Genomic DNA, 17,723 nt, shown 5'->3' with positions numbered 1-17,723 from the left:
TCTGAAGGCTTGACGAGAAATATCTGCTTTCAACTCAAGTACATGGTTGTCAGCAGAGTTCAGCTCCTCCAGGGCTCTTGATCAGAGACTGCTCTCAGTTAGTGAGTGACCTGCCACATGGGCTTCTTCAGCACGGACGCATGCTTCTTCAAAGCACACAGCAAGCTGAGCAGGCAAGAGAGTCTGCTGACAAGATGGAAGTTGAGATCTCTTGTAACGTAATGGTGGAAATGATATCCCATCAACTTTGCCACATTCTTTTGGTCAGAAGGAAGTTATTCAATCCAGTCTATACTCAAGGAGAAGGAATTACAAGGCTGCAAATAACAGGAATCAGAGATTTTGGGAGACCTATGGCAAATTTTAATAATTTTTTAAAGGAAAAATTCATCCCTTACTATTAGATTGTAAGTCCATGAGAATTGGTAGTTTGTTTGTTTTTTCACTTTTGTTTATTGTCCAAATGACTAGAAGAGGTCCTGAAACATTATAAATAACATGAATGAATGAAATATTAGAGATATTTTAAAAATATGTAAGTACAGCCTTTCTGATATATTCTGATGCTTTTTCTGTTAATGACCTTCTTTTTGATAAATATAATGCCCTTTTTCCTGCATGCCCATACTTCTTGTATTTCTCAATGTTCAACATGCTACCAGTCCATTGACTCAAAGAATACTACACAGTGGTGACATAATTCCTATCTATCTCCTGCTATTCCATCCCTGTTATCCTTGGGCTTTTTCATTCTTAAAACCAAAAATATTTATATTTTCTTAGTTCAGTTATCTTATTTCTTATTCAGTTATCTTATTCTTTGCTTTGTGTGTTCTAGATTCCTGATCTCCATTCTAGCTATTTATCCATCACTCTCCTCTGCTTTAGAATAAAAAATTCCTTTCAAGAATTATCTACCTTTACTGTTGTTAATTTCTCCCATCTCTTTATCTCTTGAACCAAGTCCATTTAGGCTTTTATCCCAATCACTCACCTTTTATTAAGGTCATCAATTGCTTTCATATTGCTAAACTCATTCATAAAGCTTCAAGTTTTCTCCTTAGTAGACCTGAGTGTTTAATCCAATTGATAACTCTCTTTTATAAAAAAACATTTTCTTCACTTGGCTTCTAGCAAACCTCTTTCTCATGGATCTCCAATTAATTAAATGACCACCCATTTTCCATCTCCTCAGTTGAGTCCTCTTCATTTTGTAACTCAGTTCTTAACCTTCCTTCTTTTTTCTTTATATGTATTCCCTAGAGTATCTTGTTCAGTGTTATGACCTTATATACCATGTTACACTAACCAGTTCTCCAGGATGGACCACTGCCCCAAACTTCATTTCTACATGTGACATTTTCATTTATATGGCTAACTTACATCTCAAATTTAATATGTGCTAAGCTGATTCTGATGTTCTCCCAAACCCAGTCTTCTCCATTTTATAATATGCTAGCATAATTTTCCAGGTCAAAACTTGTAAAGTCATCTTTGACTTCTTTGTTTCTCTTATAAGATAAACTTAAACATCAAATAACCCTGTTAGCTCTATGTTTAAAGTTAGCCCAGAATCAGTTCATCACCACCTTTATACTATGTCACCTTTCACCTGGGTTATTCCATAACCTCATAACTGATGTGACCACTTTCACCCTTGCTCTCTACTTTTTATTTTCAACACAACATCCCAAGGGAGCTTGTTAGGATACAAGTTATGTCATGTGACACTCCTTGGCTCAAATTCCTCTCTGGCTTCCCATCACTCCCAGTGTAAAAGCTGAACAACATATAGCGGTTCATCTGATCCTACTGGTCCCAGCTACCTGTCTGGCCTCATCATTTTCTTTCTTCTCGGGGCTCATTTTGCTCCAGCCAAGTTGACCACCTTACTTCTTCTACAGGGTCATTAAAACTGTTTTTTCCTCTGCCTGCTACAAAATAATTTATTTGATGCTCAGAAATTTGTAAAGCTCATTATTCCATTTGTTTTGCATTCAAATACCACCTTTTAAGTTAGGTCTTTCCTAATCTCTCTTAAAAGCAAACAAACAATCCCTCCCCACCATTTCCATTCACAATCCTTTTCTCTCACCCTAATTTAATGTTCCCCATAGAATTTTCAACCATGTAACATATTATTTGTTTGTCATCTCATTAGAATATTCTGTGAGAGCAAGGATACTGTCTCCTATTTTCATAACTCCATTTCCATTATCAGAACAATTGCTAGAACACGGTAAGGACTCAGTACATATATGTTAAATAAGTGCACAAATGAGATAGTTAATGGCTTTGGTTTTTACTTCCACACCTATATAATACATAGATCTATCCTTGTATACATTCTCTTCATTATCTCATCCTATATCTTAAAGTGCTAATTAATCATTTGTTCTTGTACGTGTTAGAGTCATCTCAGAAGTGAAACCTCCAAACTGATTTCCCCTCGCACTGAGCTCTTCTGTACTAGTAGTAAACATTTATCTAGGCTTAGAACCCATTTTCTTTGGCTCCTTTGTTTTCTCTATGACCCTTCACCATATTCTGAAGCAGTTTCTTCACAGTGGATGTGGTACCCACGTTTTCCTTCCTGTGCACAGGCACACCCTTGCCCAGGCCTTCAGATGCTTCTGATCTCAGTCCCTCTACTGTCCCCTGCACACAGTGCTACACAGGATCGTTGCCCTCCCACACCAAACTTTTTTAAACAGAACCTTTATTATTTCATTCTTCTTGTCAAAACAGCTTCCTATTTTCTACCACACCAAGTCTACAGAACTCTCATGGTCCCTGATTTACCTTATTTATTATCTACTCCCAAATACCTACCCTCAGGCCAGCAATAGTAACATGATTAAGGCATGGCTCTTTCTCTGAAGGAGCTTAAATTTTCTGTAACAATTATAGTTTCTTCATCCCGGCACTCTTTTGTTGTTCACTCTTATTTCATGGTTAATAGACTTGTTCCATGGCTAGACTGTAAATGCTTTGAAGTTAGGGGTCATGACTTGTATTTTCTTTATTACATAATACTTCCCCTTACATTGCTTTTGGCACTAGTGTTTGTTCAGAAAAGACATGCTTGTCAGTTGATTTAATATTAAGATATTAAAGGTTTATTAAAATAATATTGTTGATTTCAGATATTAATAAATATATGACTGCTTTTCATAGTGCAAGACAATTTTTCAATTTAATTACATGTAACAGTATCTTATTTTTATAATTAATTACTCAAGTCTCAACTTAGAGAACATTTTTTCCCCCATTGGCTCCCTCCACCTCACACCTACCCCACAACTCTTATTTATGAATTACTCCATTATGATGGGCAATGCCAAAATAACCACCAATTCCCCCAAACAACAAATTTTGATTAATTTTTAACTATTACAATTTGTACCAAGATTTGATTATTCCAGAAAATATAAAGTTTTCTTTACATCTGACTAACCTAACATATATATATTACCTAGAGTCACATATTATTTTTTCCACAAATCTGGCAATTTTTACTTACTTCTATCCCTGCAATTTTCCTTCCTCCCATAATGCCTCAGTATTTCTTCTGGAGTCATGCATAGGTTTTTGCAGTAGTTTCCCTTGGCAGTACCTACCAGAATGAGCTACCATGTATGAAGTAATATACATATAAACAGTTTAGAAAATAATAAAAATATTTAAGTTGGTGTTATTACTCATTATTTTTATGATGTGGAATTTTGAGATTATTTATGTCTAACATTTGGTGCTATACATATCTCCCTTTTTTCATCTCTCATATTCAGAACTTCCCTGAACATTTCCCAAGGATCATGAGAGGCTTTGGCTTTGAGCATAACTGGCAAAATTGTCCCATTAGATCCATTCCCTTGGAAGAAAATGATTTATTTTACAAAAGTGGGCTCTGCCATTATGGGGGCTCTCAAAGATGCTATCATTCTTTGGTGGCCATGCTTTACCTCTGAATGTTCTTTTTAGTAAAATAGATTGTGATCAACAAGTTTAAATAGAAGCATAATACATTTCTTTCGGATAGTGTCAAAAAGAATACATTCTTAATTAGAATCTAAAATCGCATGGTGGAAACTACCCAGTTCACTGACAGGAGACATCACTTCTGCCACATGGTATTCAAACCCATATGCCACCAATGCAAGAGATCTAAATTCTTTTCTGAGGATCTATGTGGTTGCTGAGCAAGTGTTATAATGCATTAACAATTTTAAACATGAAACATCAAATACACTAATATGTGTTTGTTTCCTGATCTTGTATATTTCATATTGTAACTGTTCATGAGACTTAATTATTTTCAGGACACTTTCCTTTTTTCCCCGTAAAGAAATGTTGGAGGAAAATAACCCTATTTAGAACATGTTAAATCTTTATCATCTTTATTTTTTATCAAAAGAGTATAAGACATGTTTGTGGATAACCCTGCAGGAGTCAAAAGCCTGTGGCAGTTTTCAGAGAATCGTCTGCTACCTCCTGAGCTGGGGGATTTGGAGGACAGAGCTCAGGAAGTTGCCATGGCTTGGAGGCAAAGCAGGTTTTTGCAGATAAACCTTAAGTCACAGATTCTACCTTTTGGAGCCAGATATCATTTTGTAGATTAATTAATACTTGTGAGGGCTTGAGGATGAAAGGCATTGTGAGCATACAGTGTTTTCTTATTTTAAAACAAAGGACAGCCACTTTGGGGAGATAATTCTATTGATTGGGCTGTGCTTTTCTTAAACTGCAAACAATTTTTTTTTATTAAAAAAATCCACAAGCCCTTCAATCTTTCAAAATTCCACTTTGGTGAGATAAAATTAGGGTTTCTGAAATAATACCCTCCCAGATCTTTAAGCTGGTGGTATGTTAATAGTAGGTTATATAATTTAATAACTCTAATAGAAACCATCTCCATGTTTTCATTGTTTCATGCGCACTTCCTTTTCTCAAACAAGAGTGTGTTTATGAATTCAGGTCTTTGTTGAGGCCATTCCTGTGCTAGGCGCAGTGTTGGTTTTGGGGTGTGCATCATTACACTAAGTACTCATGTTCTTTTCTTGAGGAGCTTTCAACCTATGGGTAAAGAGAAGTATTCAACAAGTAAAGGAAGAAATCATTCTGTAAATACAAATTACAAAACACACTTTAATGGCAGAAAAACAAGTTTCTATGAGCTTATCTTGGATTGAGAAATCGTAAAATCACTCTTTGCAAGAGACAATTAAATTGAGATTTGCAGGATGGGTAGAATTTGTCTGGAAACAAAGAACTGGAAGAACGATGCAAACAGAAGGAACAGCGAGTGCAAAGGTCTGGAGGTCAGAACAAATTCTTACATTTGAAAAAGCACAAGAATCACACACTGGCTAAAATAGGGAACTAAGTCAGGGGATGTGGGCAGAGGGGGGCAGAGCTCAGGTCATGAAGGGCCTGTAGCTGATGGTAAGGAGTTTAGAAGCCATTCAAACATAGAAAGAGGTTACACAATAACTTCTCCCATCCAGACCCACATTTTAAGTTCATTTAACTCCAGAGTAAGAAAAAGAACACACACAGCAACAAAAAGGCTATTAACATTGAGTAATCCTTTCTTTCCTACTGCCTAGCCTGAAATTATAACAACAACAACAAAAAGTGAATTATGCTAATAAATTGCCCAGACAGTACAGAGAAAGCCATTCTTGCTGAACTCACAATGTCAGGCAAAGAAAAAGTAACATAGTTATATCAAGGACACCACAAAATAGAATTCAGGACAGAAGAGAGAAACTGAGGAGGAGCGAGAGGTGAGATACAAGAAAAGCCTCCAGAAGACTGAAGAAAGTTTTTTGAGACACAAAGAGGTGCCTTCATCAGCCTGTTTCCCAAACAGAACCTGGATTTGTTTGGTGTGACCAAATAAAACACACTGGTTACAAGATGAAAGGCTCAGGAAAAAGGCTATGGGGCTTTTAAAACATCAAATAGTAGCTTTTTCAAGATGACATTTTGATGATTTAGGGGTAAATAAATCAGGACATGTGGGTAAAATTTCCTTTGAAATACATAGGGGTTTAAAATGATGGGGGAAAGAGCTTGGCAAAGCATAACATGTACTTTGCCAAACCCAACATTTGAAACAAGATTCAAGACATTCAGCAGAACCCCAAAGCCCAGCATGTCCTCTCGTCCTGAGTGAAAGTAAGAAAGGGAGAATATCCGTGAAAGCTACAAGCAGCATGTACGCAGATGGCTATAAATAGGTGCCAGTGAGCAGGCTCGGCCTGACTCCCGGGCCGGAAATCAAGCCCAGCTTCTCAAGAACTTCTGGGAGCCCCTTCCCGGGCACCACTTATGCATGACTCGGAGTCATTTTTCTTTGCGTTTCCTCTATTCTCCTTTTCATGCAATCATTGTATCCAAAGTGAATTTTGGTATACCACTTTTTAAAAGTATGCACACAATAAATTATGTATTTACATTAGGCAAAAACATTATATTTCATAATTTCATGTCTCTAAAAGCATCGTATTTCAAGCTGCATGTAAGGTATTTCTATAATGAAGCATTTCATTCTTCATAAAATTAGTACCTTATATGATATTCAGATAAGCTGGATTGTTAAGATGATTTGTTTCCCTTGCTTTCATTTCTGTTCCTAATGGATTGTGTCCACACACAAGACCAACAGATCTGATATAGCAAAAAAAAGAGACAGTATAAAAATAATTGGAAAGAAAAATGTAAACAGTGAGCTCCAAGGGGTAAAGTGGTGCATCCTAAAGACAATGTAACGAGAAGAAAAGCCAATGGAGTTACGTAGGATTAATGTGTTCTGGAGATCTAATATACAGCATGGTGATTATTGTTAACAATATTGTATTATATACTGGACATGTGCTAAGAAAGTAGATCTAAGGTGCTCTCACCACAAAAAAAGAAAAGATAAGAAAGGTAACTATGTGAGGAGGTGGATAAGTTGATTAACTTGATTATAGCAATCATTTTACTACATATATGTATATCAAAACACTGTTGTACAACTTAATAAACTGATGAACAAAGTGGATCCAGTAACACAGAAGCTTGGAACAAACTGAGGGATCTGAGAGGGAAGGCGGGGAGGGGGGTGTGGGTGGGGAGAGATTAATCAGGGAACTTGTATGTTTATGGGCATGGCCCATGCACATGGACATTGGTGTGGGGAGGGTTTGGGGGTAGGGTGGATGTGGGGTGGAGAGGATCAGTGGGGTTAAAAGGGGGGCATCTGTAATGGCCTCAACAATAAAGATAAAAACATTAAAATAAATTTAAAAAAATTTAAAAATTTAAATAAATAAGTAAATAAAAGTAAGTTTATTGTGAAATGTCAGAGGGCTCCATAAAAAAAAAGAAAAGAAAAAGAAAAACAAAAAAACACTGTTGTACAACTTAAATAAAATTTTTATTTAAAAAATAGAAAAATAAAAATACATCAAAAAATAAATCCAATGGAAAGAAGACAGACAAAAGTATCTATTTCCATGGGTACTGAAGAAGTAAAGAAGAGATTTAAGAGGAAAAGAGAAGCATCATTTGGGGGTAAAATGATATAACCAAATGTGGCCTCATTCTGAGCTTTGTAATGGAAATAACCAAAACGAACCAAACAAGATTATCAGAAAGTACCGTGATCTATTAAAAGTTCAGAAAAATATAGTAAGTACCTCATTATTAAATAGGAAAATAAATTCTAAATCTGTTTGAAAATTATAGTAGCCCAGAGTGATAGTTACAGAGAGATGAGGCAACTGTCTTGGAGCAGGCCCGTTAGTTACAGAAAGTTCCACAAGGTGGCACTACTTCAGATGCTTCACTCAAGTTTAGGGCTATGACCTGTCTCAGTTTTGGGGGTCTAGAAAAAGTATATTTATCAAAATTATCAAGGCTTACAGAGATAATGATCCTTAGGTACTATCTCATAGTAACCAAATTTGTAAGAGCCTGATGTGTAAACTATACTTCTGATTTATGAATTTATAATAGTGGATTTACCGATGCTGACTCTGTAAGTCATCCACATTCTACATCAGAGGACCTAGGGAGCTGAATTAGGAGTCAGGGGATCACCATTGAACACAGAATCAGAACAAAGGGGAAAAGAACAATAGCTTGAATACAATAACTGAGCAGATGTTATAAGGAATAAGGGCATTGTGGTTCTGGTGTTAAAAGCCAATTTTTTCTGATCAAAATCTGGCTAAAGCCTTAGATTTGGTTCATTTCTTTTTATTAATATGTATTTTGACAGAATTCTTTTGGTAGATTTGTGTTGATGAAAACCTATTGTTTTCAATTCTACTTCTTTTATCTGAGAACAACGTGAAAGCTTCACATAAAAAATTGCAGTGTCTGTACTTATGATTACAGGCTGGTCTTCCTGCCACGAGTGTTACATTAATCAGAGGTTGTCTTCTGCTCTCCTGCCTTGTCTACCACCTCCAACTTAGGTTGATAAACAGGTGCTATCTGGATATCCTGCTACCATTCATTCTTTTCATCTGTATCTGAGCAGAGTTGTGTCTGCTGAGTACTTCCTCAATGCTAGCAGACTGGCTGACATCCAATCTGGACAAATTGCTGATCTTTCCTGCCACTTAGCATTAAATAAGGCTTCTATGGGACATTGGACAAATAGCTCAAGAAGCCAGATTCAGCATCTAAAGATTGGTTGACATTTTTTAAGTATTCATAATTTAGGGACTGTCACTATCTTAAAGACCTTCAAGTTGGCCCAGAACTTGGCATTATAGTATCCTCAACCTAGATCTAAAGCTATACATAACTGTAAATTACTAGAGACAAGACCATCTGGGTCCTAGATGACCAACATACATAACTATAATTTATCTATTGTTGTTTTTTCAAACCATGGCATTAACTTAAGGTAGGAATAAATAATTAAAATGATTAATATGGTACCATATATAAATCTACATACAAAACACATAGCAATATTTTTCTTGCCCTAATACTTCTTTCAGATCCTATGATCCTCCCAGAGTAACTGATTCTTGGTGCCTGGAACATGGTGAGGTATTTCAAAGCATGATGAGAAGGAAAACTAAAGTAATTAAATCTACCTCATGAAAGATTTGCTTGCCAGAATGAGACTTAAAATAAGACAACACTTTTAGTGTAGGAAGCCTGGTTGGAGTTTTCTTTTCCAGGGCAAAAGTCGGCCTAGGTCTCTGAGACACGTGGAGGGGAGTATGGGATCCATTCCCCTTAAAAGAGAAACAGGGTGATCAGAGCAGCTGTATTTAAGGGAACGGAGGTTTTTCTATTCGAAAATTGGTTGAAAGAATGAATGACTGTAGATCAAGTATAAAAGAGGCAATGAGGAGAAATGAACACTTGATCCAAGAAGTGGGAATGTGTGCATGATGTTTGTACATGTATACAACTACATGTAGAAATGTGCATGCAGATACACATAGCTACGTAAAAATATCCACATAGTAGTAGTAGTGTAGTAGGTAAGAGTACACAGTAAAAGATGTCTAGTTTATTCTAATGACACTGAAGGCAACTTAGATTTTGGAAGATGATAATAGGAAAATATTACTAACTTGCTATTTACCTCTTTCTCTCTTTTTCTGGGACCTCTTTGCGGTTATACCTGGAAACTGTAATGCATTGACCAAGTCCATGGGAAATGGCTCGGCCTGTTTGATGGCAATGATATCACATTTATAGAGTCATAACATGAGAAATACAGACCCTGGTCTTAGTCTCAGGAACCTTGAGAAGGTCCAGCAGTGTCTGGAGAGACATAGCTTATGTATTCAAGGAGAGGGAATTTTAAGGTATATAATTTGAACCTGTTTATGTTGATTTCTCCCTACATGAGTATTAGCTTTTTTCTTTCACATTCCTCTTCTTTTTTAGAGAAATGATCAACAGTAACACATCTCTGGGTACTAAATGTCCACCCAGTGGCCTTTTAGTGAATATTTTTGGGGTAAGAAAGACTATATTCTTAGCTGAGAAAGCATGCATCATTATTTTCTGATGGGTCAAGAAGTTTTGTAGTTTTTTGGTAGATAAATTCAGGCTTTTGGTAACTTCTATTTTCATCAGAAGAAAACTTATAAAACAAATTTTTTCCAACAAAATTTCTCAGTATACATTCTTAAGGATGCTAATTGCTATTGAAAACACCCATCTTCCAAACAGCTGTAGAAACCAGGGCTGCCCAGAGTTAAATACTGAATGTATTATATGGTTCTTAGTGAGTAAGCAAATAAGATTTATTGGCACCAAGACAAAGGAACGGAATACATAGAATAAAAGGTGGGAAAAGCAAATGAATAGATGTATCAGCCACTAAGGAACATCACAATTCTAAAAATTGTGTAAGAGAGAGTAGAACATCACAATTCTAAAAATTGTGTAAGAGAGTTTCCTTAGACTTTTTTATGCTTGCGGAGAGCATGCTGCAGTTAGGAGTAATATTCTGGAAATGTAGATATGTGAAAAATACTTTGCTATAATTATCATAAGTTATCATGATTATCTTCATCATATTTATTTAAAAGTGTATTCCTCAAATATATTTTGAAGGCTAAGTACTGAGCTTTGTATTAGGAACATAATAATGAATAAGTCAGAAAAGATCTCACTTATATCAGAGTGAGTCTGTAATAGCCAATTATTTAACTGGCAAAGGTTTAGTAGTTTGGGACAACTCATTTACTGCCAAATACATCTGCCTTACACCTGTAACAGTACAGATGATATTTTTCAGCTGTTTCCAGTTTCCTATAAAGATTTAAATAAAATTTAAATAGTCGTTTATTCACCCACTCATTTGCACAAACAGTATTTATTATTGTGACTCTTGGTGCCATAAAATACTCCAGGTTCTCTGGGAAACCAGGTGTGAAAGGTAAAGTGACAAAACAGGTGCAGGCACAACCAAATAAATGGACCATTACCAATTATCCAATAAATGCTATGATAGTGACAATGGCAGAACGAAAATGGAGATTCAGGACAGGGTTCCCTAAAAGAGATTGCAAAGAATCATGGAAAAACTCTCTAACAACAAATTGCATTTTAAAGTAGAGTTAATATGTTCAGGAGTTTGTGAGATGGAGACATGGTGAAGGTGGAGCATTAGAGTCATGGGGAAAGTGTATAGGGTGAACAAAGGGAGTGCGGTTCTTTGATATTAGGCAGGTGACTTCTTAAAGTCTTTAGCATATAGCATGGGGAAAAAGGTATCAGCGACTCATCAAGACCAACAGATTGAGCACAAGGTAAGGACTTGGGATGGGGGGATGGGGAGACAAGAGGAAGGTAGAAGTGGAATGCTAAGAAATTAAAACACTTCTTGTAGACTTTTCTGGGAGTCGACACATCACAATTTACCCTAGAACTTCACAAAACTTCTGTGGTGTTGTTATAAGACATTATTGAATCTCCTTTAAGAAACTTGCAGATGCGTTAGTAATGAAAGCCAATAAGTACAAATAGGAAAGGAAACAAATCCACATCACAGAAGAAGGTAATGGGATGGTGCTACACAGTGTATCTTGGAAACTGAACAAAATGCATGCAATGTCACTGTTTTAAATATTTTTCAATGGTTCATGTGGCTCAGTTACCTGGCTCCATTGAATTGTTCTCAATCCCTGGTCTCAGCATCTACATGAGGAAGTGAGGGTGAGGAGTGAAAAAACAAAAGAACTTTTCCAAGAATGATTGGTAAAATTAAGAAAGACATTTCATTTGTCTTTGTTTTACTGTTGTTAATCAATTTTTTAAGCAAGTTACTTCAATGCCTAGAAGGAAAAGCGAGTAAAGGTGTATCACTATCTAACAAATCACTCACATTACTCTTTGTAATCTTTCTTTTGGATATTTAAGGGCTTGTAATGACTATCATCTTGCAGGCACTTCCCATAAGCTATATATGCATTATTAATGAAGTTCTATGACTGGAAACTTCTATCACTGCAATGACTTTTGGAAAGCATAGGTTCATTTAAACCAATAATGCATGGGAGTTTGTCACAGTTTTAACATATGCATTCTTCTTGCAGATGGTTGAAAAAGAAGGCTATCTTCAGAAAGCTAAAATTGCCGATGGAGGAAAGAAACTAAGGTAATAAAAGTTCTTTAATCCACTTTTATATAACTGTGCTAATTCCCCATCCCCTCAACTCGTGTCATCAGTATTGTTTGGAAAGGAAGGCCCTATGGTACAAGACTAGAATATACTCTGCTATCACAATGATCATTATTTTTACTATAACTATAGTTTCCCAATAAAGTACTACATTCTATATTGTTGCACAGAATACATAAATAAAGAGCTCTTGTCCTCTTAGGACTTGAACTCTTTAAAGAATGAAAAGAAGTAAGATAATGGGCTTTGATTTCTGAGATTAACAGGTTAGTAGATGAATGGACTCCTTTTGCAGCATATAAAATTTGCCCACAACACATTGGGAGCGTCATTTTTTTTTCAACTTGAGGATTTGACATATATTTGTTGCCCAAATAAAAATCATTTAAGAATAAGAAAAGGAAAATAAAATCATCTGTCAGCTAAAAATCTGGAACTTGAATTTGGTGGCTCGATGGACACAGTAGGTGAGAGAAATTAAGGAAAGGTCATAAGCATTCCTCAGTCAACAACAGCAAAAACTTTGAAGGAAAAAAGTAAGGTTAATAGGAGGTAGGGAAAGACACTAGAATATTGTGTATGTGTGGAATATTTATATATAATCATCTCCATTTTTGAAGTTTTCCTATTTTTCTTATAGGTTCTATTACAGTTGACCTTTGAACAAAGCGGAAGGTTAGGGGCACCCATCCCCCATGTAGTTGAAAATCAGCCTATCACTTTGTCTCTTAAAGTTCCCCTTTGCATGTGCAAATTCAACCAAGCTTGGATTGAAAATTTTTGCCTCGTGGTTGGGCATCCTAGGTGGGGAATCTGCATTTGGGAATGCGAAAATAGTGCTTTCCATATGCTTAGTTGAATCAGCTAAGGTGAAACCAGCAGATAGGAAGGGCCGACTGTGTTTATTGAAAAAATCCTCATATCTGGGACCATGCATTTCAAACCCGTGTTGTCCTGGGTGATATGCAAGCTCCAAACGTATGTAGAAAGTGCTCAAATTGAGAAACAAGGCATAAAGTATCCTTGCTTATGAACCATCCATAAACCATCCTTGCGAATGTTTTCCCTTGAAAGTGGTTTCAAGAAAAAGCAGAAAAGCAAAACAGAGCTCTTTCCCTAACCGACCCACATGAAATTATTTTCAGGTCGTTTCAATCAGTGTGTCTACTATTTTGAGTTTTTCTTTGTTGTCACTTTAATCAGTTTGCACACCATGTCTAGGTTCTAGTTTAAATTCAAATAAATGTTAGTTTGTACTCTTATTGTCATTTCAGTCAGTTTGCACGCCATTATGAATTCTTTCAGCTTTTTTCATTTAAAGTTACATAATTTTTAGTTTTGCTTTTTTTTTAAACCTCAGTTGCACTGAATTGAGTTGATCCTACTCTTCAGTGCGTGGTCTTGTATTAACATCATCTTGGAAGGACCCATAACTGGTTTTATTTGATTCTCAGTCTCCGATCCTCACTTCAGTCCTCTGTAGAGTGTGTGTTCATCATACTCACTCTCCATGTATTCATCTGGCTGTCTGTGTGGCATTCTAGAAAGCAGTGCGTAGCTGTGTGTATGTGAGTGATTCTTAATTGCATAAGCCTTTTTGTCTCCTAAACCTCATTCTGCTGCTTACTACTTTTAGTTGTTAGCGTTTGGATGTCTATCTATATCTATCTATATAAAATGAGTTCATTCCTTCCAACTGCTCCCCATTTGCCTCTGTGTACATACAGCAAATTTTACTTACTCAAGCTCCCAGGAGTGAGCACCTAAACTGTCCCTAACTCCTTTGATCACAAACAACATTGCAATAAACCACTTATATGGCTCCTCACTAACCTGTTAGTAATTCTCTCTGGTGCATATCCCCATGAGTGAATAATTGCTTGGTTGTAAGGCACAGACGTTATAAATCCATTGAGTGGTGTTGCCAGGCCTTTTCCTGGAGTGCATAAGTTCGCATTCCTTCTGCAGGGCAGAAGGGCTCTGTCTCGCCTTAAGCTTATCAGCACACAGCTTCCTATAACTCTCAGTTTTGCAAGTTGATGGCCACAGAGCATTACTTCAGTGTTACATTTATGGTTATTCCTCTGATTGGTATTTCAGCTGAGCATCACTTCATCTCTTTCCAGTCAGTCGGGCTCTACATTCTGAGAATTGCCTCTGCATTAAACTTTGACTATTTTCTATTGGGTTTCTTACATTTTTTTTTTTTTGAGAGAACTCCTAATATACTTTAGATATTAATACCTTGTCAACTTTAGACTTTGCAACTATAAAGTCTCTCATCATCTATTTACCTTCCTGATGAAAGTCCTCAGTAACCGGAAATCTTTAAATTTGATCCAGATTGTTGCATAACCTTACTCTGTATTATATTTTGGGGTTTGCTTGTGTTTGCATTATAACTACTTTACAAACTGAGCATTATGGATATAGTCACCATGTTTAATTACATATAATATTCCACTATGTTGATGGGACAGTAATACACCAAACCATTCCTATATTCCTCTTTCATTTGATTTTTAAAGTGATTACAGTTTTATACTTAAATACTTATAAATGCGGTAAACCTCTTGGTACTTGTCAATTTTTCTTTTATATTTTTTAGATAAACTCTAAGCCTTTATTGCTTGATTAAATCACATGACCATTTTTTAAAAGACTACTATATATGGTCATATTTCTTGCCCAAGGGTCTGTATGTTTTTGTAACTAGCAACAAAATGGTCAATTTAATCATAACCTTAAAAAATTGTATGCTTTTTAATCCCGTCCATTGATAATTTAATAACTGTTAAATAGTTTTCCATAATTGCTATAATTGGTATTGTCTATGTAAAATTTCTTTTCAGAATTTTTTCCCATTTATCAAGTTACTTTAATATATTTTTATACATTTTAATGAGCTAGTAAGCATTATTAATAAAGCACTTGGCTAACTGTTTTACCAGTGATACTGAAACAATACCCTAAGATAGGCTGTATTTTTACTTTAAATTTAACAAAGTAGAGAAATTTGGTCACTTGTAGTAACCTCTCTTTTCTCTCAAATTTTATTGTACAAATGATTAGTGTAAGATTTTAGCTGTGTCCTCTGTTTGAAATAGGTTAGTTTTTTCTCTCTTGGTAGAAGCTTTTTGAGTCCAGGGAGTAAAAGTCATCCTTTTATTTCATATCATCAACAGTACCAAGGGCTTCCATTGCCACTTAACAAGTATTATTTTATTAATATTTGTAATGCTTTTTACTCATAAATCCATAATAATAGGTCATCCACATCATGTACTGTTCCCTTATTTTTGTTTCTCTCCCTCCCCATTTTCTTTAGCTTCCCTCTTTCATATATTTCCTCTTTCTCTCTAAGAAAAGTTTGACTTATCTCTGAACATGAACAAGAGTGGGTGAAGGAAAGGAGAACTCACTGGCTATATTTTACATTCATTAAGGCCCATGCATTTTTGCCTTCTTTTGAAATGAAGTTCTACAAATTTCCCCAGTGATCACAGACATAATTGAAAACCAATACATTCATCATTCAACTTTAATTTTTAATTGTATATATTGAAAATATTCCTTAGCTTTCCTGATGATGTTCAGGGATTCCTTCCTTTGGGGCCTCCTGACCCCCAAAGGGAAGTGGCCCCAGCCTCTCTGAAGCTCGATGAGACCCTAGTGAAAAGTTATTTTCAATCCTTTCATTTACAAAAGGCACTGGACAGCATGTACGCTATCTCCATACCCTTGTCTCTCCCTCTGCACCTCACTTTATGCCGGCCCCTTGGTCACCTCACTGTGGCTCCGCACATCTTGTCACATGTAGTTTCTCCCTCTGTGTTCAGGAGCGCATGAGAAGTGCTTGGGGTGGGGGAGATGGACAGAGGAGGGGAATGGAAAGAAGTGGAGTGAAGGTGGTGCAGGGTTACTTGTATAGCTGCCCATTTTCACCCGAGGGCCCATAGCTACTAGACTTCTTTATTTCTTCTTATTTCTTTTATTTAAAAACAATTATTACTAAGAATAGACTTTGTGAATTTATTTTTCTTTAGCACATTTTGCTCAGGATCCCAGTAAATCAATCCAGGCTGAACTTGTCTTTCTGTGTTTAACAGTGAGGGCTGGAAGGAAGGTGTGGAGGCCACATAATGTGGACGTTAATTTGTTAAAGGTTGCTTTAGTTTTATGATTTTCATCATCTACTCTTTGAATATGATGTTACATATTTCCAACATCCGATAACTCTTTGAATATGTAAAGCTTTTCCATTCCTTGCAATATTGGCAGAGATTGTGTACTTATACCTCAGTGTCTATTTGACCTTCCTTTTAGAAGTGACACATTTCAAGAAGCTTAAAATACGGGAGCGAAGAACTAAGTTCCTAACCTACCAGTTTAGAACCAGTCAGAACATGTAACAGTACCCGAGTGATTTTGTGGTAAATCAGCCGGGGACACTAGATGGAGTAAATCACTTTCACTCCCACCACTGGTCCGAATCAAGTCAAACCCAGTGTGACCGAGTCAGAGAACAAAGCAGGCAGCCCAAGGAGAGTCTGAAGTTTACCAAGAAATCTCGCCTATAGTTTCTTCTGACATTTTGGTTAGCCACCGTATCACTATCCAAAGGAGGCAGAAGCGAGGTGAGTGTAGGATATAAAGTTTGATGTTAGAGCACGTGACTGTGTTAAACCTGGAGCTCAGGCTAAGAGATTCTTAGAACCATAATGAATGTTTTAAGGGGCATTCACCGGCCAGTGTTCTTCAGATAAGCAGTTTCAAAGTTGCTGTTATTATGTGCTGCCATCCGGTGTCCATTTGGTAGAATGCAAAGCGTTTTAAGCCACTCTGATGCCCATAGTTTTTGTCGTCGTTTTTGCTTTTTTGTGTGGTTGTGTGTGTGTGTGTGATTTCCTGGGGTGGTTTTGTCTGTTTGTTTGTTTTTTGTATTTTCACCTTCACGACTCACGATTTGTTTTAGGAAAGTTCTGTGAAGTGTCTCACCAACTGCATAAATGGTAAATCATTGTCTTTGAATTTCGTTTCTCTTCCTAACTGTAGTAAGCACCCCATCCCTCTTAGATGTAATTTGTTTTTGTCCAAAAAAATATAATAAATCCAATTCTCGTATCTGTTTCCTGCACTGAATGACTACCCTCAATGTCAGTACCTCACCTGACTGTTACCACTGTAAGTGTGTGGGGAGAAAGGTTCACCTGTTCCTGGGACTTCTTACTTACTAAAGTGGGATGTTTCTTGAGCTATGTCTTACTTAACCCTTAAGTCTATCCAGCAGTTTGGTTTTTATCTTTCTGGGTGGAAAAATAGAAAAGAGTAACCTCAAATTTAAGATGAGGCATTGGCTCCAGCCAGTGATAATTCACCTGCTGGCCATCATGGGAGGGCAGGGACGAACAGGCCTGCAATGCAGCGTCCAGGACGGCCCAGGCCAGGCTACCAAGTGCCCTTTCTCCAAAAAGGAAGACATTCAGGTGATGAGAACAGTTCTGTATCTTCCTTTCTCAGAGCCTTTCCTGAGGCTCTGCATACACATGCCTGACGTCATTAAGAG

At 36.6% G+C, this 17,723-nt stretch overlaps 1 protein-coding gene across 1 annotated transcript in view; it reads left to right on the top strand.

Annotated features, from left to right (window-relative positions):
* Nucleotides 1–17,723, top strand: part of ARHGAP15 (Rho GTPase activating protein 15) — a 574,327-nt gene that overhangs the window by 74,968 nt on the left and 481,636 nt on the right. The window contains exon 4 of the mRNA XM_016196534.2: nucleotides 12,072–12,133. Within this exon, the coding sequence (XP_016052020.2) occupies nucleotides 12,072–12,133 (62 nt within the window). The remainder of the gene's footprint in view (nucleotides 1–12,071; nucleotides 12,134–17,723) is intronic.

The sequence above is a fragment of the Miniopterus natalensis genome, chromosome 8 (assembly GCF_054644295.1).
Source record: "Miniopterus natalensis isolate mMinNat1 chromosome 8, mMinNat1.hap1, whole genome shotgun sequence".
NCBI lineage: Eukaryota > Metazoa > Chordata > Mammalia > Chiroptera > Miniopteridae > Miniopterus > Miniopterus natalensis.
Note: the sequence above shows the minus strand (reverse complement) of the source record. Positions and strands in the feature narration are given on the sequence as shown.